The 21,885-nt window shown below is 43.2% G+C and overlaps 1 protein-coding gene across 5 annotated transcripts in view; it reads right to left on the reverse strand.

The window, feature by feature from the left end:
* Window positions 1–11,709: 11,709 nt before the first annotated feature.
* The window catches only part of LOC121098837 (speckle type BTB/POZ protein), a 28,535-nt gene continuing 18,359 nt past the window's right edge, over window positions 11,710–21,885 (reverse strand). For all 5 annotated transcript variants that reach the window (XM_040617259.1, XM_040617260.1, XM_040617257.1 and 2 more), the window contains 5 exons: window positions 18,278–18,455; window positions 17,646–17,701; window positions 17,067–17,189; window positions 13,329–13,471; window positions 11,710–12,945 (listed from right to left, as the gene is read on the reverse strand). In XM_040617259.1, the coding sequence (XP_040473193.1) occupies window positions 12,801–12,945; window positions 13,329–13,471; window positions 17,067–17,189; window positions 17,646–17,701; window positions 18,278–18,455 (645 nt within the window). In that variant the 3' untranslated portion in view covers window positions 11,710–12,800. The remainder of the gene's footprint in view (window positions 12,946–13,328; window positions 13,472–17,066; window positions 17,190–17,645; window positions 17,702–18,277; window positions 18,456–21,885) is intronic.

Below are 21,885 nucleotides of genomic sequence, written 5' to 3' on the forward strand. Positions count from 1 at the left end.
CCCAAACTATCAAATGGCTAACAGAGCTCTGCTGAACTTTAGTTCAGATGGGCTAGGGCTGCCGCGTGTGGGCAACACTGCATCTTTACAGAGATTATTAGATTTTAATGAGGTCTAGTGAGTCAGCCAAGCTTCTATGCTTGTAATCCCCTATTTCAACAGCCATAGGTGGCTCCTGGATGCATTAACGTTGCTGGTTCTCCTGCTCTTCTGGGTGCATAAAAGCAACTTGGGGCCTGATTTTGTTATGGCTGGTGCCAGGCCAGCACCACGCTGACCACAGAGCACAGCGCTTGCCCGGCTCCTCAGGATGGGCCCAGTGGCAAAGCCAGGGCAGCAAGGATGCTGCTCCAGCCCCCCCTCCCTAGGGAGCCGATGCACCTTTCAAGTCCTCTCGAAGTCTCTTCACCAGCAGTCTGTGTCGTCTTTCCTTTGCTAAGGGAAGAGTTTCTCCTTTTTGCAGATCGCATTTTGCGGTGCCAACGCAAGCTGTGCCGAGGACAGACATCTCCTTCTCCAAGCGGTTTGAGCATCTTAATTCCTGGGCATAAATCCTGGTCATGCTATTAGCTTTTCTGATAAACTTAACCAAGTTATTCCAGGCCTTTGTCTAGTCTGCCTTATCTCTCTTTATAAAGATAATATTCATTTGCCTTCTGGGCATGGAGTGAGACTGCATGATCATGAAGCACTCTGGAAATCCTCCACTGAAAGGGGAGGCAAGCAGAAATGATTATTCATGAAATCCCCAGTGTTATGACTTGTTATTACACGCAGTAGACTAAAAATGCAAGTGGGCTGAATGCATCGTGTATTTGATCTAAGAATTATTACAGTTTTGCCAATTAGATCCAGAACCCAAATACAACCGCTTCCCTCCTCCTCCCACTCCCCTGCCAGAGCTCAGCACCAGCTGCTGTTTCATAAACACCAACATTTCCCCATCTTCCTGTGCTTTCAACGAACTCCAAAAGCAGCAGGTCTCTGATTGTTTTCCCTCCAATTAATGGCAGAGTGCACTGCTCTCCCAGAGAAAGCTGCAATGTAACGTGTAATGTCACATCACAGCAACCGCTCGCCCATCAGTGGCTTCTTCCTGCCCGAGAGGGAGCCATGCCGAGTGGGTGGGCAAGAACAGCACCCTTGGCATCCCCCCAAAACCCTCACCTACCTGGGAGCATCAAAGACCCCTTTGCTTGGAGGGATGGGCTCCAGGATTAAGCAACGGGTCTGCTTTGCTGCTCAGTGCGCTGGTGGCAGGACGGCATCCAGCCAAGTGCCGGAGGAATAGGGCAATCTGTTCCCTTAGGGGAGCTCAGCTCGTACGCACTGTTGTGCAGAATCAGGCCTGAACCTCCTGGTGGGAAGGAAGGATCTACTTTTGCCTGAGAGGTTTCCAGACCTACCAGAGCATCCATCTGCTACCCAAATGTCTTGTTTCCTAAAGGCTTCTGCCCCAAGAGTAGGAGGGAGGTGTGATGCAGTAACCCCTTCTCCTCCAGCCCCCCAGGGTGACCCGCTCATGGCATGCTTTGCTGTTTGCCATGCTGGAGGATAGCTGTTACCATCAAGATAGTGGTGAGAGTTTCCTCTTGTGTCTTGTTGCATTGCAAACAGAGAAAGAAGCGTTGAATATAATAGCAATTTTTTTAAAAAATAGGACGATTCCCATTTAAGTGCTGTATGGGTAATTCAGGCTTACTTGGGCTGCACAAAATTATCCACGAGCATTAGGGTGCGAGTGTGGCTGCAATCACAGCTCTTGGCTCCGTGTGTGCACAGAGGCAGCATTGAATTAGCTTGTTGCTCAAAGTGCCCTTCCCTGTTCCCCAGGGACAGGCAATGTCGGGCCAGTTGGTGTCACAGCCCCGGAGCTGGTGCACATGGGAGCCCTCCCTATGAGACTAACCACCACCAAAGGCTGCAGGAAAAATCTGGGCAAGATGGAGTTGAGCAGATCATGGAGAACAGTGTCTGTCTGATGCTCAGAGACAGACAGTCCCAAATGCCTGAACAAAGCAGGTGAGGGGGGAAGAGATTTTAGGGGCACGTTGATGCAAATCCACTTGGATGGGCTTCACAGTGGAGCTGCCTGAGATACCTCTGTGTGACCATCCCTGCCCTCACCCTTTAGTATGAAGGGCACGCTGCTTCAGTGCTTGCACAGCTTTGCAACACCCCCCCCCCCCCCCCCGCCTTCTAAAAATGATAAAATAAAATAAATAAACACACCAAAACTCACACAGGCACAAAGCAACACCCCCCCTTCCCCAGCCCCTAATGAAACCCCCTCCAAAGCCAGTCCTTGCCTCCTTAAAGCCATTTCCAGCTGAACTGGCACCTGGCTGCTCGCAAGGGGCTGAACGCACCGGCAGTGTCTGCAGGAGACGGCCAGGTCCCCGGGGACAAGGGGCCACATCGCCCTGCACACCGGTATGCAGCGTCAAGCACGCTGTCAGCGCTCAATAGATCTTTACAGCAGCATCCACAAGCGACTCAGCAGGTGAAACAGCAAAATAAAGGGTGAGGGGGAAGTTACAGGGGATGGAAAGCACAGGAAAGAGAATAAGAATTCAGATCTTTAAAAAAAAAAAAAAAAAAGGGAAGGCTGTCAAGAGGCAGCCAGAGGAAGACAGGAATGGAAAACTTGTCCAGCCCTCTCAAATCCCACCAGACCCTAACTCCTCTGCAGAGAATTCCCAACTCAAACCGCTTCAAACCCCACACCTGCTTGCACTAAAAAATATGCTAAATAATTCAGTTTTTACTCATGTTCTCTCAAGCTGCAGAATCCTCCTGGCTCCTGTAGTTTTGTGTGGTATTTTAGGGGGAAGGTACAAACCAGCCAGGACTGAGGGAGGGGAGGTCGGTGTGTTGCCCCACCACCACGCTCTGGGACAGCAGAGCTCTGGTTTCTGGTGCTGCTGCTCTTTGCCGAGTGGCACAGAGCCCGTGTCAGCATAGTGGCTGCGACACACGGGGAACAGAGATGCGCCTCGTACAGGATAAAGGCAGGAAGAAGGGAGGGCTGGTGAGTTTTCCACCTGCCAGGCTTTTCTGATCTGTGGCAGATGTCTCTCTGCTTTCAAACTGCATCACGAAGCGTCTGCTTTCATCTAACCTCCTCATTGGGAAATTCTCCCATAAGGGGGGGAAAAAAAAATATCTTCTGTGGTCTACTCAAAGCATTATGCCATCAAGGATGCACACCTGCATCTTCAGCACATGTCTGTAGGACTTATCCTGGACCAGCAGCTCTCCTGCTCCCCCCCACTTCTGCCAATCCTTCTGAAATACCGATGGCCTCCCACCTGCCCTGGTCCCCTGCAGTGCATTGGGAAGACAATGGGGTGATCCCCAACAGCATATGCTCCTCCTGAAAGTTCCCCACGCGCTCAACACGAACACACGCTACCTCCCAAACCCTCCATCAAGGACAATTCCTTCACAAGCAGCAGAAAATCCAGTTTTCTGGCTCCAAAACAGATCAGGGGGAAAAGGACAAATCCTCAGGAACAAGTTGCCACGGGTGGGATGCAGCTGGCTTGGTCACCACTGTCACCCTTCAGTCACCTGCCTCCTCTCCCCACTGCTGTGCCATGTCTCTACCTGAGCCACACACGCTGGGTACTTGCCCTCCTGCCCTGCTGACACTGGCTCGTCCCCCAGCTGTGCACAGAGGCACCTCCATTCATGTGCACATTTTCCCTCCAGGATTTTAAAGCATCCCAACACAGTTTCATTAGGCTGAAGGTACTACTGGAGGAAATGTAGAAAGACAATTATAAACTGAAAGAGAATTTCAGCAGGTTCCTTGGCTGAAACCATCTCCTGGGAAGGGTCCTGCTCAGAGGCCAGTGCTATGGACACAGAAGCCCAAACTAGAAGGAAACCCTTAGTTTTAAGAGCCCCTGTGCCTGAATTTTATGTCTTGTTCAGAAAACTACAATCCCAACAACAAAACCAGTAAAGATAAGGCATCTAAAAGGAGATTCCTCAGTGGACTCTATACATGCGTGTGGGACTGATGGTTAAATAAAGTGGTGCAGACAGTCCATGGTGGAGCAGCCCAGGAACCTACTGTGTCTGCAAATCGACACAGTAGGTTTGAGGATACACTGGTGCTTTATAAACCTTTTGAAATTGCAGTCTGAAGACGCTGATTTTAACTACTATGTTCTCTCTTCTTGCCTCCAATACTAGACATCGTCCCACTGAGATGGTGATCAGGATGCTGAAATAACCCAGAGCCTTTTAGTTACTATTATTGCTGTCTACCTCAAAATGCCTAAAAACGTTTGCACCCAGCTCAAATTGGCATTTTTCTCAGCTATCAGGGGAAGCGTAACTAACTATTCTCACATTTATTGTCATGCCACAAACAAGTGCTGCCTGCCTTGCAGATTTTATTTTGATCTCCTCAGCCCACTGGATGCTCTGGCACTTTGTCATGGGAAGACAGATATTTGCTTACACCATTGGTGGCCAGCTCTGTGTTTGCAGCCTGTTATAGCAAACATATCTTAATTAAGGGACTTGTTGGCTTGCTGAACTCAGACAGATGGGATCTTAATTCAATTAGTATACTTTAATTACCTATTATAGTAGGACTTAAAAAAAATGGACACAAGTGAAAGTTTTTCTAGGCAGCCATCAATCCTATCATATATTTATCAATGATAAGCAGTAAACATCGTTCAGTGGTTTCTTTCTACTACTCCTCTTCCTCACTCCGAAAACTGTCCGAATTTTATCTAGTTTTGGAAATTGTGCATCATTTCTTCCCTTATGTGTTGAAAATAAAGCGAGCTCTGAAGTGGCAACACACACAAGTAAATCAGCTGGAAAACAGGAAGCCTGTATGTGAACCCATGTCCTCCTGGCATCTCAAGCTACAGCAAGCAACCTGAAGAAGATCCACGCATTTTTACTTTACAGCTTATAAACCTGCTAGTTAAACGCCAGCAGAGGGCTGAACCTGATTTAAAAATAGTCTTGCCTTGGGACACTAGGGTGTGCCAGATTATTTCTTCTGGTCCCTTTAAAAATTATTCTCTAAGAAAAGCCCTACATAAATAAATCAGTTGGATTATTATTGAGTCTTTCTCTATGGCTAATCTGAGACAAGGACAAACTTGTGGTTAATAGGTGCTGATGGAAGAAATCTCCCCACAGCTAAACTTCTCATTTTGAGGTCTGTTTCTATTACACAGGGTTGTTTGTGTCCAGGGATGGAATGAATTTTGGAAAAACATCCCTCTTCCTCTAGTTGGAAGAGGGCTATTTCACCCCCAAAGCACCAAAAGAGCATAAGCAGGTCTCTGAAGACACAGCTTCCCATTTATGTTTTTATGAACAAAAAGGGTGGGCTTGGCATTCTCATGATTTTTTAACTTCTATTTTGGGAATGAAGCTTGGAAAACAGCTGGGAGCAGCACTTAAAATGGCTTAAAACTCTTTGACCACAAGTTTTGACATTACAGCATGCTTGCAACATCTAATAAACTTTGAAAACAAGGTACTGGCCCCATTTTTTCTTGGCAGCTCTCTAGCCATCCATCCACTGCCAAGAACAGCATGAGCAGAGGGAGCAGCAATGCAAGCGTCCCCAAATCTCACATGCTAACAAATGGGGAATAAACACGAAGACCCTGTCTAGGCACAGCTTTCAGCAGAGATGATGCCAACGGTGGGACCTGTGAGCATCAAAACTGACTGCTCTGAGACCTCTGTCTTTAATAGGCCACTGTGTATTAAAGAAAAGCATTTCTGGTCAGATGCTGAAGTTTTGGGCTGGTTTGTTGTGTTCTGTGTTGTTTTTTTTTTTTAAACAGCTACAGAGCTCTGAAAAATAAAGTATTGTATGCGTTATCTATACTTAAACACAGCCTACCTATTTTCTGACACATCAGGCTCTCCTCCCACCACTTCTAAAGCCCATTCTCTCCCCCCTTTACATTACCCGTTTTACAGAAGCATACACCCAGACACGTTTTATGTAACACCAATCCATAGCCAGAGGTTTAAAATATTAGGGGAAGGTAGTAACACATATTTTAAGCATGCGGTGACTGTTCACCAACAGGAAAAGTCTGCTTACATCAAAACCCTGGCTCACCACGCACTGCAGGCAAGGAGCACGGTGCTGAGCAGCACAAGGTGCCAGTGCTGGGGGCAGGAGGGGAAACACAAATGGAACCACCAGTCACAACAGCTGCGGCTTTTACATCCACACTGTCTCATTCCCATGACGCTGCCCATCAGCAGCTGCTGAACTGACACTGCAAGTATCTACCTGTACCCATCAATCACTCTGTATCATCACAGCCGGCAGAGAAGCGCTGAAGGAGAGCAGCACTGGCTCACGGGGATTAGGTAAAAGGCATCTGTTAGATTTAATTTTGAAGAACCACGCCCTCAGAGAATATACAGGCAAGATTTAAAAAGCAAACCACTCATCAATACAACAAAACCACCACTTACATCCTACAGCCCAGCTCCATGCCATGCTAAAGCACCCAGAATAATTATAACCTCACAGAATTACGCATTTTAGAAGTCCCAGCAGCCCTGGAATGGGATGGAGTTATTGCTGTGGTGCTGAAAGGAAGGAAAAAGCTTATTTAAACATATACCGTGTGCGAAATGTCTCTATTTTTCCCTTGCCTTTTGAGATTTCAGCACCTAGAAATAAATCTAGCTCATTAAAGAGTATTTTGGAGTTCAATTTTGTTTACAGGCTCCAGCTAAGTAATGCCTGCTACCTAATTCAGGTTTTACCATCTGGCACATCACATCAGAAATCAAATCTGCAAGGTGGTTTATTCTTTATTGTGTCTCTTTTTTTTTTTTAATTCAGGAGAATCTGACTTAGCATTGACATCACACTGGGCAGAGGAGAATAAAGAAAAGGCATTTTAATTTCATATGCTCTAGAGAGAGAAATTATTACAACCCATCAGAGTATCTAAATGTTTTACAGTCGCAAGCGGTGACGGCAAGTGATGGAGTTCCTGCCTGTCCCTCAGCAGAGCCCATCACCAAGGGCACATACAGCACGTGAACCAATTTCCTGGCAACCCACATATGTAGGAGCGAGCACACAACGAAATACTCCTATTATCTCAGCTGCACAGGTATATAGGCACCTGAACTAGATGATCATTGTGGGTTACTTCCAACTGAAAGTGTTCTATTTTAGTCTCTTCTGTCTCAAGACCGACTAACTTTGAGGCTGCTGCTGGATGAACGCACCATTACAGAACACCGTTATTTCAATTAAGCACACCAGGACAGCAAGCCACGATAATTATCCTGCCCGACTTTGCAGTCTCCTTGCCGTACAGCATGCAGGATACAAGCCAATCTCCAAATCCACAAATATAGACAATATCAAGAGAAAATTTCCAGTCTGCCAGCACTCTCATCGCGGTCCACAAAAAGCACTGGCCAGTTGTCCTTGCGACGAGGGTGAAACCCCTGACAAGCCTCCAACAACCACTGGAGCTGGCTGCGAGCTGTATCCTGGCCACGGACTGAAAAACTCAACATCCTGTTTAGCTATTTTTGTGGAGTGTTTTGTTGTTTGGCAAAAATCAATAATAAGCAATAATTTTGCCAACGCCACCTGCCTAGAGGAGTGAAAAAAGTTAGCGGGAAAGAAAGGAAGCACAGACAAACTGCAATGCAGCAACAATCGGAATCAACAGCGGGAAACTCTCCTCCCAACACAAAATAAAAAAGGGCATCCAAAACCTTTAGTCCTATGGTAACATTGAAATAAACAGGCATGACCTGGAAAAAATAATCCACCCCAGCAATGAGATGGATCATTCTTAAGAGCTGACACTCGTGCTGCTTCATCTTACCATGTGAAGATAAAAAAGCTGACAGAACACACTCCAGCTCTCACATTAGACGTGGCAGTGAGGAGCAGGTTTGCAGACGTCCAGGTGAGGAGGGAACTCTCTGGGATGCCACGCTATTAAATACCGAGGACGAGCACCCACCTCCCTGCCGCGTCACAACCAGATCCCCGTTTGACAAAGCGCATTCTCTAGGAGGTTTGAAATGACTCAAAATGCTCAGGGATAACCTCCGTGTCTGCCAGGAACCTTACAGAAGAAGTGGAACGACAGTTTGAAAATGGTTTTAATTTGTTCATTTTCATCCCATTACTCCTAGATGTTCAACCTCTGGCTATTTCAAGGCTCAGAAACCTTCATTACCAGCTCGGTACAAACATCTGAGGAGTTCTCATCCTCAACGCTGCTCCCCAATGGCAAGAGTCAACAATTTTCTCTTCAATCCCAGCTCGGTTTCCTGATGGCAGTGCTTAAAGTAACATACCTGCATTTGGATTAGAGAAAAGTACTCCAGAGCAGCGCAGGACATCATTTCTCTTCTGGAGGGCTGGGGGAAGTGTTCCAATTCCCATCCAGTTTACCATCCACCATCTCTGTTAACTACTTTTTATTTTTTCTTGGCCACTGATGCTTTTCAATTATTCAAAGAGGAACCCTACATTTTGTACCTCTCACGCCTGTGGTTTTTCATAGTCTGATGGAATAATTGCAATTCTCTGTCCATCCCTTCCCAATTTACCCCATCAATTAACACATTTCCTCAAGTGATTTTAATAATTCAGTCTTAGAGACAAAAATCTAATGTATCAAGTAGAGGCAAGATGCAAAACCCAAACCCAACCAACCCAACACACAGCTGAATTTTCTTGCCTGTGCTCTGCACAACAACTTTCAGCTGGGTTAAAAGGCCACTTCCTACTGAACTGCTCCCGCCTTATTTATCATACGTATTTTCCAAACGCCTTCTAGGTCACTGCAAATTTATTTCCCCAACTATTTCATGGGCTGTCACCTCTTTTTTTCCCTGGGCTGTCTCCCAGTTTCTTCTGCCCATTGCCTTCCCGTGCAGTTCAAGCTGGCACTCTCCTGCCCCTCTTGCTGCTCACCCAACCAGCACCACCAGCAGCAATTTCAAAGTTAACTTTAACTATAACACACACAAGAAACTGGAATTGCCAAGGCAAAATTTGCTGCAGCATGTGTCTGGAATTGCAGCCAAAGATCCAAGTGAGCAGCAGGTCAGAAAAAAACCAAACCAACCACCCTCTACAATTAAATGTCTTCATATTAGATTAACCAAAAACAGTCTTTAGAAATAAATGAGTTAAGTAATTCTGCAACACAAGTTAAATGGCAGTCATGAGCGAAGGAAAAACTGCATGGCCCAAACTAACTGAACAAGGTAATTATTTTAAGCAAAGCCTTTTGCAAAATAAATTGCACAGAAATTGAGAAACCTGAAATGAAGTATATGTATATCTATCTATCTATATAAAAAAAATATTTTTGGCTCCCTCAAGGAAGGGGTGGGGGGGGTGGGGGGGGGGGAAAAGAAAAAAAAAAAAAAAAAAAGGAGAGCTGGTATTGTGTCCTTAACAGCAGTCTGTGAACCAGAACAAAGCCAGAGAGAGTTTCAAAGCACAGCAGCTCTCCCCACTCTGCTGTTTGTTCTGCTTATAAGCAGACAAGCTGTTTCCTTTCATCTGGAAAAACTCACACAATAAGAAAAATACCTCAACAGATTCTGAGTCTGTAATAACAAAGCCCAAGGGGCAGCCAGAAAGAAATCTTTTGGCCAGTAAAAAATATTTGGTGTTTGGATCCTCAGAGAGAGCTGACTGCTTCTGGGCATAGGGCATATGTACATCCTACCGCTGCTAAAGAGGTCAGGAGATTCACTGAGATACTTCTCATTCCCGTCTCTCCTCCCCACACCCAGATGAAGGCTGCAACCCTCGCAGGTCAGCACAAAAGCGAGTGGAGGAAGCAGGAGCAAGGAGGTAATAGGGAGAAGGAAGCACATGAAAGCCTGTACATCGGGATGAAATGTCTCCGTAACACCCTTGAGGAGGTGAAATGAGACGGAATGAAAATCCTGAGTCCAGGTTCCAACCTAAATTCTGAAGCTAGACCAGTGGTAGCTACATTGCAGTTCAGAAAACCTGGTAAAAACATCTCTCTGAAATATTGTTTTGATAAATATGCCATCTCCTTGCGGAATTCAAACCTCCAACTGTTCAACTGGCATGGACATCTCTGCAGTAACAACACATGCCACAGATTGTGAGTTAACTTGAATTACGTTTCAGATCTGGGGAGGGGAGGATGTCAGTGGGAGGTTTATGAACAGTATGCTCTAGCTCTGATGTTGTTATAACCAGATGGCTTCAGCTGTATCATTTACAATAAAAAAAACCAAACAACAACAACAAAAGTGAAGTTGACAAATAAATCATTAATTCACCTGCAACTTGAACAATCTGAACAAGTCGCCTCCTTTGCAGATCTCATTTCAGACCTTCCATGACAGTGTGTTCTGCAACTGCACCTGGCTCTGCAGGAAGTGTTGGGACAGACGAGTCCCAGAACAGATTATTTTCCTGCAGGTATCTCCCTGTCCTCCAGGGAAGGCGGCTGCCAATTCTGTACTGCTTCCCTGTAAATAACTCCCCCCCAAAAAAGGCCGAGGACAGGTGATGTGAACACCCGTTTCCTTTCTCCTGGGCATGTCTGCTGCCCAGGGCTGGGCTGAGCCAGCGCCACCCCTTGAACAGCTGGTCACTCTAACATGACAAGGATAAAAGGTCTCATTCAGGCTTGAATATTTCAGTAAACAATGTGATTACTGCAGCATAATTAGACATCTCTGTGCCACACAGACAACTTCTGCAATTACCTGGCAATGAACTTTTCATGTCTGCATGCAATTATAAGCTAGAAATGCTGGGTTTGAGTCCTGACAGAGTAGTGGGGAGAATCTCATTATGACTAAATGCTTTGCTTACCTAAAAGGAAACACACGTTCAATCCAATATAAAAGGAATTAGTGGCATTCAAGCAATAGATGTAATATAGGAATTTGTGAACCACGTAAAAGGAAGGCTTTACTATACAGACGGTTGTGCGTTTATGATGAGAGCCTCAGTGGAGGAACACAAAAAGGGGCAGGAACCCGCTCATGAGTCACCATTGGATAAAAATAGACAGCAGCCAGATTAAACACATGAGCATATAAATGGAATTCTCCTTCACACAAGGGACAAGAAGCTGTGAGAGAAAAGTATGATAACAGAATGAACAATCAGAGACAACTGATACCTAATCTATTTTCTAGACAAAACAGAGTTAGTCTCTATAATCCATTACATGCCCTACCTGACCATCTTAAGGTCAGATCAATTTGCTGATGCCCTGGTGCTGTGTATTTCAATCTAAACTCCCTGGAGATTTGGGGCTAATGATGACATAAATGGATGGTGTCTATCCTGCCCAGACATCCTGCACCGCACCTTAACGTTACATAAAACGGATGGCGATTACGCTATTCTCCCCTCCGACATCTAAACAGGGACAGGTAAAAAAGGACCGACCACGGGCAGCTTCACGCTGCTATTATTAAAGCCGATGCTCTCTTGCGTTTTGGCAATAACTGCTATGAGAAATAACACAGGTGTGCATCGCAATCATGTTTGCAGCATTCCTTAATCAATCCCATCCGAGTTCCAGAAACAGCATGTCACTACCAGTACATGGCAGGAGACCGAAACTGAACCTTTTGGGAGCCAGTTTTAAACTGGCAAGTCTTAAAGATGAAACAACAAAAAAGACAACAGATACCACACAGTACAAAATAGTAATTATTTATATTTTCAAAAAGAAAAAAGTTACCAGCTATTTTGAAACTTCTTCCCTGTAAGAAGAGTGACTAATAGAAAGGAACAGGACTGGCTCCTATACAGTCGGCAAGTCAGGTACAAACAGTTAAGAGTCATTTAGCAACTCAGGACAGGGACTTTTAACGCAGCGTTCATGAACAATAAAATTTCTCTTTTTTTTTTTTTTTTTTTAAAAAGGGGGAGGATGGAAATAAAGCAGGGAAAAATGCCAAAAACATTTCCCACAATATCTAAAAACAGTAACCGTTGTTCTTGTCAGACAGCACGCTCCAGATCAAGGATTTTCTAGTCCTCTCAAAGCCAATACAGACTTGCCAAAGGCTCTCTTCAGTCTATTCACACCCTCCAGAACACACAACCTTACGCTGTCCCCTTTCACTTCAACCTGTCATGTTATAAAAGGTAGGGGGTTTTTTCTTTTTTTTTTTTTTTCTTTTCAATTAACATACAAGTGCTACTAACAGAGAAACTGATCTTCTTGTTGCTGGATGGCAATAAGGAGTTACACAAACGTCCAGTTTTTAGCTCAGCTGGAAGGACTTAAATTCTCTTTTTTTGACATAAATACTACTGGAGCTCCCATCAGGTACTTCCTCTCCAGAACCTCACTGGAAATTCTTTTTAACCCTCCAACACTAAAATGTCCTCTTGCTCCAGGCATCTGACGATTTGTTCTGTGCTGCCAGACGCAGAGATGTTGTCTTCCCCAGTACCACTACTGGGTTGTTCCGACTTGGGTTGGTGCCTAAACCGAACCCTGTACTTAATTGACTCAGCCAAGTCGAAGGGAACACACAGACGATGCAGCGACAGGGATTCATTAGGTTGAACAGCCCCAGAGCCCCAGGCCCACCCTCCCCCCTCTCCCCAAGTTACTTGGTGCTGTTTTAAAAAGTCTGGGTGTCACGAAGCAGTCTCTTCCCCCCAACAACAGAGTAAAAGCTCCACAGATTTCGCTGTCTACCTGGTGGTCAAGGTTACAGCAGCAACAGCTGATGCTGCTTCCAGAAAAACATGGGGTGGTGTGACAGACAGAACTTTAGGATTGCTTCAGTCGTTTACGTGGAGGTCCCAGAAAGGGACACTGTGCAGAGGCCAACGAGCGATATGCCTCAGCCACCAAATGGGGATGCGACACTACCATAGACTTCCAGCCTGATGTCTCCATGACGTCAGAAGCATGACTAGAAATAAAGAAAGAACATCTGAAGTTACCAACTGGAGATAAAAAGCATTAACTAAATAGATTCTTTCCACATGCTCAAGAAGCACAACATTTTTAGTGTACTGTCTTAGGACCACCCTGGATGTATGTTAGGCATCTTCTGCAAAGACAGCAAGCTTTGGCTCTGCTGGCACAACTGTATGCTGGGCAGTCCTTCATCTTAAGGATGAAAAGCTCAAGACATACATCATCCCTGGTGGAGGACAGCAGGAACACAATGCTCATCTACCCTGACTACTCAGCACAGAAGTATCTTAAATCAATACAAAAAGGATAGAGAACCCTATTGCTAATAATGCCTTCCCCTAGACTTGCTGCATCCTGGAACAAAAGTAAACTCACTAGTTAATGAAGTCCACTGCTTGAGTTTTTAGTTGATCAGCACTATGTAGGTCAGCTAGAATGAGGATCTCTGCTGCATTTTCCACAGACAGGTTACTGCACAGTGCATCCTCACACATCACCTTCAGACGTTCTAGAGCATACTGCAAAATACAAGCCAAAGTACAGTTACAAAGAAGAAAACACCCAATCATGCCTGATGTGAAGCCTTACTTGTGCTCCTTCACTGTTCAGTAACAAACTACTCTATTATGCTGAACAGACTTCTTTGCTTTGCTATATGCATCTGAACTGTACTCAAAGTAGTAAACAGCAAAAAAAGCAGAGGGAAAAAAAAAAAAAAAAAAAAAGGAGAATCATGATGTACCCACCCTGAGGAAAGCAATGGAGAGGAAATATACCCACCATAACTCTCATCCTGGCCTTCTTGTGTTACAGGTTTACTGGTGCTGTGCTCATGCTTTGAAATGAGAATTTCAGGTCACCTGGAATACTTACTACCTCAGTTACTTCAAGGCACAGAATGCTGAAGCCAAATCTTTATTCTCACTCTATTGCTACATGACAGTATTACCTGGGTTCAGTGGGAAGACCTAACAGTGAATGCTCCATAGGTGTTCCAGCGATGTTTAGGCAGTTTTCACTCAATTTCTTTGCCATTAATGACCTGTACATTAACACCAACCTTGCTCAAGTAAATGCTACTAGTTTAATACTAGAATGTTAAACAAATGCCCCCGATTTCTTGTGGCTATCCAGCTGGAAATGAAACATCACAGTATGTCTGTAATGACCTGGCAAAAGCTCTATTCTAATTTCACATTCTCAGTCTAAGAGCTTCTACCATTCAATTGTGCATTTGCCTCAACGTTTTTAGATCCACAGGGTTGGGCCATGTCAATGGTTTGCGAAATTCTAAGAAATTTGCAGTATGCTTAGAAGAAGAGTGCTGTCTCATAAATTTCACACTCTACTTCCTGCAGCACTTGAGACAGTATTGAAATATGGATACACCGGCAAGATTTTCAAAAGCAACACAGTGGTCTCAGGCAGACTTCAAAAAGGTCAGTTCTCAGAAACTGTAAGCCACTCACTATCAGTGAATGAAATGAAATCCAAGCCCCAAAGCTCAGTCTTCTAGAACATCACTGCTGGGAACTGAGGTACTTCTGAAAATCTTGGTACGTGTGATGCGATTATGGGGTTTGCGGCTCTTTGGGTGAGACAAAATGAGTAGTTCTGAATATTCTAGATCCCATGATTACAATTCACAGGGAGTAGGAAAGCAGTCAATTCTAATGCAGTTCTTACAGGAGTAGTAATACTAGCACAAATACTAGCACTACATAAACTGTCCTAAAGACTAAACTAAAAGTTAAGTCTTCTTCATGTTACGACTTCAAATTGAGTGATATTTCTAAAAAATAAAGTATTTTGGTTTTTTTTGTTTGTTTAATCTGACAGATAACTGCATTTGAGAGTATCTTTCATACTGTTTATAAGGCTTTTTTGGACAATTTAAGAGATGACATGATGTACAAGTTCCTGAGTATGTGAGGCTGCATTTGGAAGATACTGGATTTGTAAGCACTGCTCTGTCAACCTGAACAGAGAGCTGGTAACAAGCTCATCTGCATGACGATGGGAGCACTTGCCATAGGATAAGCACTATTACTATAGATTTTATAGTCTGATTGAGATTTTCATCCCATTATGATTAAATTTGAATAATTTCAGATTATTGAAAAAAAATTTCACTTAAGGTTGTGATAATACTTATTTCAATTGAGGCATAGCACTCATAACCAAGACAGTTTTCTCCCACCAGAACATCTGAGAAGGCAAATCATTCACTTCCTTCATCTGTATCAATAAATAAAACAGTTTCAAATGAGGGGCAATCCATTAGTTATTATTGTCTGTCAGTAGCTTGAAATGCAGCAAACAAGGCTTTAAATTTCTCCTTTTGTAAATTGAATATTCTCCTCCATGGATGTATAATTTTTATTTTGATTTTCACTGTACAAATAGCTCCATTTCTAATTCCATAGTTGGGCAAAAGTAGCCATTCTGGTCTCTCAGGTACCAAGATTTCCCCTTCCCCCCCTTTCTTAATTACACTTAAAATAAAAAACCAAACACCCAACCTAACAGCATACTTACCCAAGAGGCTGAAATAGTATCTCCTGGGTTGAGAAGACGTGCTTTGTTTTGGTTTTGGTCTAATTACATATTTTCCCCAAGAGACAGGAGGAACTCAGAAGAAGCCGTTTCAGTCTCTTGAGTAAATATTAGATGTTTTATGTGCTTTCATGAAAGATTTTTTATTTCTGCTTTTAAGAGACACACAATGAGTTTAAAAGGAAAAAACCTCTACATTAAAAGCCAGGAAACTCAAAGTTAAAGCCTACTCTGTCCTTAATGTACTGCTTCTTACTTACACTTGTCTCAGTTAAAGATGGGATGTGAGCTCTCAATCAATATGTGGCAATGATTATAATCAGGCCAAGAATCTCCTTGCATTATTTCCCATTTTAATTCTAGTTGCAGTGGCCTAATAATGGCATATGGAGCATTTCACCTCTAAAATCAGCATTTTTGATGAAGCCCAGGTCCGCCAGTGACCGGGAATTTGATGGCCGTGTGGTGGTTGCGTGGAACAAGGTTACATGCATCCACATCTTAAAATCCACCACCCTAACTGGCACCCACAAGAGAATCCAAGGACTGAAGAAGCATGGAGACTGAACTACGCTCTCACCCCTAGAGGTGGTCCCTCCAGGTCAGAGTTGAGGCACATTGGCAGGGCAGTGTGGAGACTCTTGCACTGCTTCTACCCGTGCTGAACCTGTTCGATGGATAAATTCAGGACTTTAGTCTCCAGTGCTGTCAAACTGGCATCTTTCACCAGCACTAAATTCACTTTTAAGAGAAAAAAGAAAAAGGAAATAAAATTTTGGTTATATATTAAGAATTTTCACTGGTTAATATGGCTCGCTAACCAGCAGAGCACTCTCTTCTGTCCTTGGTGCTGCAAAAGGAAGGAGGCAGAGGCTGGCTGGCTGGCAAGGCCACAGCGCTGCGCCTGCTACATGGAGACTTCCAGCAGCCTTCCAGTTAGACCATCCCCGACACCTCCCTGGCAAGGACCCTGCAAAGCCACAGATGGGTTAGGCAACAGGGCTTCCTCCAGTGAACCCCTTCTCTCCATAAACAGCAGGGACTGCCACTGCAAAAAGAAAATAAACAACAGGACCTTGCCACTCTTGTCTATCCATCACTTTAGAGCATCTCTTGAAGCTGCTGATACCAGCCAGATCGGGAGGAGAAGCAGGCCCTGTTTGCCAAGACAGAACACTACTTTTGAGATTTGGTAATAATCACACTGAAAAAATATCGCCAGGTCCACCTTGAAATTTTCTTTTCACCCCCAGCTCTTATTCTGATGTTCTCTGAAATTTTAAAATGCTTAAAAATGAGCAGTAGAGACAGAAATTCCTGATTGTTGTATGTTAACACATGTATCTATACAGCTATAGCTATCTTATATGTATATCCTGTCTTGTAAGTATCTTATACCACATCCAGATTTACCTGTAAGTTACAACCAATTCAAAGAAACTGCCCAACCACAATGATCACATGAAAAGCTTACTGCAGCAATCTCCAACGAACACTGTGTAAAGCAAGGTGCATGTCAGTCCTGGTTCTCTGAACACCCATAAATCCCAACTGTACCTTGTCAGCAGCTGCCAGCAAGTCATCTGCCATTTTGTCAAGATTTGGTGCCTTCCCCGTGTAAATAAAGCACATCATTTCCTTAAAAACTTCGGGCTCCACATCATTGATTTCAACCCGATTCTGTATCAGAAAAACGAAGCTAATTAAGATCCTGACAAGAAGATAGAGGCTTCCTTCTACCCAAGTTCTTTCAATATTCAGAAATTTGCTAGAGACAAACTATTTAGAATGTGTACTATTTGCAAAAAAAAAAAACCAACAAAAAAACAACCCCAAGAAAAAGATGTGGACGGAGTAGGAAGAATTCTAAGTTGCATTTCACATTCTCTACTTCTCCCTATCCTACCCCAGTCTCCTTCCCCAAGAGTAACAAAGGTAACAATTGCCTCCTTGATCCCTTTCTTCCTCCCTTCAGGACAGCTGAAGCAGAGACCTGCAACTAGTGTGAGAAAAACAGTTAAAAGGTGACAATAGTCACAAAGACTACCTAAGAAAGTTATCTGACCAGTGATGCTAAGAGTTGACTAGAGAGCTATGCACCTAGCTGGAGAAGTTGTTCTTCCTTCAGGAACTTACCTTTTTACTCTCCTCCATCTCATGCTCAAACATGGCGCTGAAAACTGGGGAACGTGCTACGGCAGCGAGGAAAATAAAACACAGTTAGAGATGCTCTTTTACTCTTCAGGAGGAGCTAAGTGTAGCCTGCCAACACAACACCTGTCCAGATACTTAATGCAGGAAAAATTCTCCTATAGCAGACAGGGCAAATTGGGTACAACTAGTAAAGAAGTACAGGTTGTGACATTGTGGCTGACGTAGCTTCAAACTGGGTATGGGAGAATTTATTACGTACTCTTCAGCCTTGGTTGAAAGGACATGGGTGGTAAGGTATGTTTCTTTACAAGAAAGTGTTCCTCCGGAAACGTGCTAACTTCTGCTTACAAATACTTTAGGAATACATTCTAGTACACTACAGCCACAAAAAAATTCTCCTACCATCCCTTGCCATAGGAGGACATAGGCAATTAAAAACTAAGTAGGTATTTCTTCTCTACCTGTAACAGCTCACAAAACAATCTTGTACTACAACTCTGCAGTTAAAAGAGCTGCAGAAGCCTCCTTTAAAGACGAAGTAGCTCAAAATAAATCCACCTGCCATAAGGCTGTTGTCTCCTATCCTACTAAGGCCCATCCAGCTCAATACCAACCTGCCAGTATGGCTTTGTGAGCCTGGAACTCCTGGCCCGCAACACACAGGCAGCAGTCCGTGAAGCGTGAATTCTCCCAGAGTCCTCCCAACTCATCTGCCAAGCGGCACTCTGGTACCTTCACCATGTTCATAGTGTTCTGGCCAGAGATGTTGACAGAGTCCTGTACCACGCTCACCTGGAGGGGAAATGAGAGCAAACAACCCAAAAACTCAAACATGCACTGGAAAAACTAAACTCCCTACAGGAAGTTCTTGTTTCCAGGGCAGGTGAAGGGAAATGCAAAGCAAAACCCACACCTCCCAAGCAGAATCACTGCAGAATCACTGTATGATTAAAAATACCTCCGTTTTTAAAGCATCCTTTCTACCCTGCCTTAGTGCCCATCCCAAGTCCTAAATCACACCAGTAGATTTTCTTCTCAATCCCAAATTAACAGCACCTCTATGCAATTTAATCATAACTTTATTAGATGCTTTCTTAAGGAAGTGGAACCTTCTTTTTCTGCTTTTACAGACACCATATCTGACCTAGTTCTTTCCTTCTATCGACACTCTGAAACCCTCCCCAATCAATAATGCAATACAGACAGCAGTACAAATGAAAATGAAGTATATGCAGAGCTTCTATAACCAAGCACTGCATGCTATCCATACATGTATGCAAAGGCAGTGTCTGACCCCTCAAATATCTTGCTGCTTCTGGTTCTAAATTTATTAGTAGTTCAACACTTCGATCACATTACAAAATAAAATAAAAAAGCCCAAACTAAACAGTAAGTTTTAAAAAGCAGCTTTTTGTCAAGTAATTAGGAGGATTTGGGAAAGGCAGAGAGATTCCTTATCACCTGCTCTAAAGCAGACACGGTTAGGGACCACAGGTAGCCATACCAGCTGATGAATAATCTACACAAAGGGAACAGTTAAAAGACTATTCAGCCCCAAACCCTTACGTTAAACATGCAGTAAATCACAGCCTTCTACAGCAGACTCCAACTAGGAAAGATCAGAGTAACTAACACCACCCCACTAAAACAAAGCATAAAAGGAAGAAGCTGATTGACAGGAAAACATAGATGAAACTCCTTCCTGGATCTGCTGTCAAGTCCAAGTTAAATTTCCGTTCTACTAATAAGCAATGGCCAAAGAAGAACAATGGGCAGCAAAGGAAGCTTCACAGTTACGTAAAAGTACTGTATTATGAAATGAGATGACAGAAGCATCTTCTAAGGGAAAAAACATGCTGACAGCACATACCCCAAACTCTTGAGAAACCTCCAGTGGGTTTCTGATGGCAGCCACATCTTGTACAAACTATACAACACTCAAACACCAGATGCTGCTTGCCAAAGCGCACTAACGATTAGCCAGAGCAAATATGAGGAAGCTAATATTCTTTGTCATTAATTTGACAGTTATATCAACTTTTTGCCCTGTGACATGTAGATCAGCAACACCGACTCAAGGATAGATGAAAACTCAGATTCATTAAAATTGAATTCTAAGATGTAGATCCCTTGCTGGAATCCAACACTGATTACAGACCAGCCAAAAAAGACTTCCAAACTGTGTCTCAATCAACAAATCCTCTTCATATATGAAAGGAAGTCATGTTACTGACACAAAAATCTATCACATGACTTTTTACATAAGTTTAGACTTGTAGATACTGAGTGGTGACCAGCCTTAGAGGTCAAAATAGGTAAAGTCAACACCTTAGCAAGGGAACCAACACTGCCTGGCTCAGAAGAGAGCTATTGCCATAACTTTGGTAAAACCATTCTTCTTAGAGATTTAGTGGAATGATATTTGCCTATGATGTTGGAATATAATTTAAACAGCAAAAAGTAATGCAGCTGGGATATGAACAGCCAACCCTACCTGCAAAACTGAGGTTGAAAAATCCCCGAACTGACAACTAAATGAAGTCACATATGAAATGCTTGACAAGGAACATCATTCTCTGCCTTAATGGTATTTTCAGCAAGACATTATCCATGTTCAGCATCAGACATGAGCAGAGAGCAAAAGGCTTTTTCCTTTTAATTTTATTAAAGCAATGAGAAGGTGCAGCAGAGACATTCAGCAACCTTCAGGTCTACAGAAAACTCCCAACATAAAGCATCTCAACATCCAGTATTGCTAATGCCTTAGAGAGTTTCTACACATAAAACATGCTTGCTGAAAGTACAGATGTGAGAAGCATCACTTGGCACCTGTGGCCAGCAGGGAAGCATTAGGAGAGATATGGCACACCGGGTTACACACCAAGAGACTTATAAGCTCAGGGAAGAAAAAGGAAAAAAGAAAAAAAAAAAAAAAAAAAAAAAAAAAAAAAAAAAAAAAAGGTGGTGGTGGGGGAACCCCAAACCAAACTGTTGAAAGTTCTCACCAGACTGTTTCCAGACAACAAAACATTCCCCTCTGATACCACTAAGCTTAAGATTTCTTACATGCTACACTGGTAGAACAAACTGGGAGAACAGCTGTCAAGGCCAGGTGAAGCCAGCAAGTTTTTTTCTTCATTCAGAACAAAAACACTGAGCTGAAGCTTTTGAAGGGCGTAATTCAGTAAAGAGTGGAGTGACTTGATGTAGTACTAGTTGCCAAGACTACTGGTGGATCTCAGGTTTATCTGCACTGGACCTCACAAATTCCCTTCTCAGACATTAATTTTTGAGTTTTGCTCCACGATTTTAAGTTTTCTGGCTCTTCTATCATGAAGGAAAGAGTAACTGCCAGACCTACAGAGATGTTATCCAAGATAACTGCCCTCTTCTCCTCCCATATTACTACAATCGTTAAAGGAAGGGCTCCCTCCATGACAATGTCTGTTACTGACTGAATACACATGCTTTAGGAGATATTTGTTAAATGTGCATGCTTATGATGGCCAAACAAAACTGAAAAAAACCACCCCACCAACCCAAACCCAAACCAAAACAAAAAACCCAAAACCCCAGCAGTCAAACACTTTTGACTGAAGCATTTCTTTTACTCCTGAAAAAAAACACAGCAAAAGAAAAAAAGACTCCCATAAAACACTGCAGGAGATCCAAAGAGAGGACAACTCATCCTACCTGTCTTCCGGCAAAAATCACAGCTATAGGATGTATTTTGCAGTTAAAAGAAGACAATGGAAGTAAGACAGCAGAAGCTCTGAAGACACTAAATTAGAGAGTTTGAATTCGCTCATTAAGGTTTCTGAACTTAAGTATCTAGTTTTAAAAATAACTGTCTGCCTCTTTGTCTGAAATTCCTATTAGTGAAATAATTTTGTAAGCAGCTGTAGAAAAACACAATGAACAGAAAATTGTGGTTACTGTAAAATTCCTTTCTCTTAAATGTTTCTTTATTTTTATTTTTTGTTGGCTATATAGACACACCTAGGAAAATAAAGAAAACACTTCTTTATTCAGTAGACAAGTAACAGGCAGGCCAGTTTCCACTACAGAACTAGTGTTGGTTATTATCCCAAGTGAGTTTCAAATTAAGGAGTACAAACAGATGGATGTGAACACTAAACCAGAAGGGAGAAGATAATCAAACATGCTTAATTCCTATCATCATCACAGGTAAAAGACAAATACAAAGTAATAAAAAATAAAT

This window comes from Falco naumanni, chromosome 18 (assembly GCF_017639655.2).
Source record: "Falco naumanni isolate bFalNau1 chromosome 18, bFalNau1.pat, whole genome shotgun sequence".
Taxonomy (NCBI): domain Eukaryota; kingdom Metazoa; phylum Chordata; class Aves; order Falconiformes; family Falconidae; genus Falco; species Falco naumanni.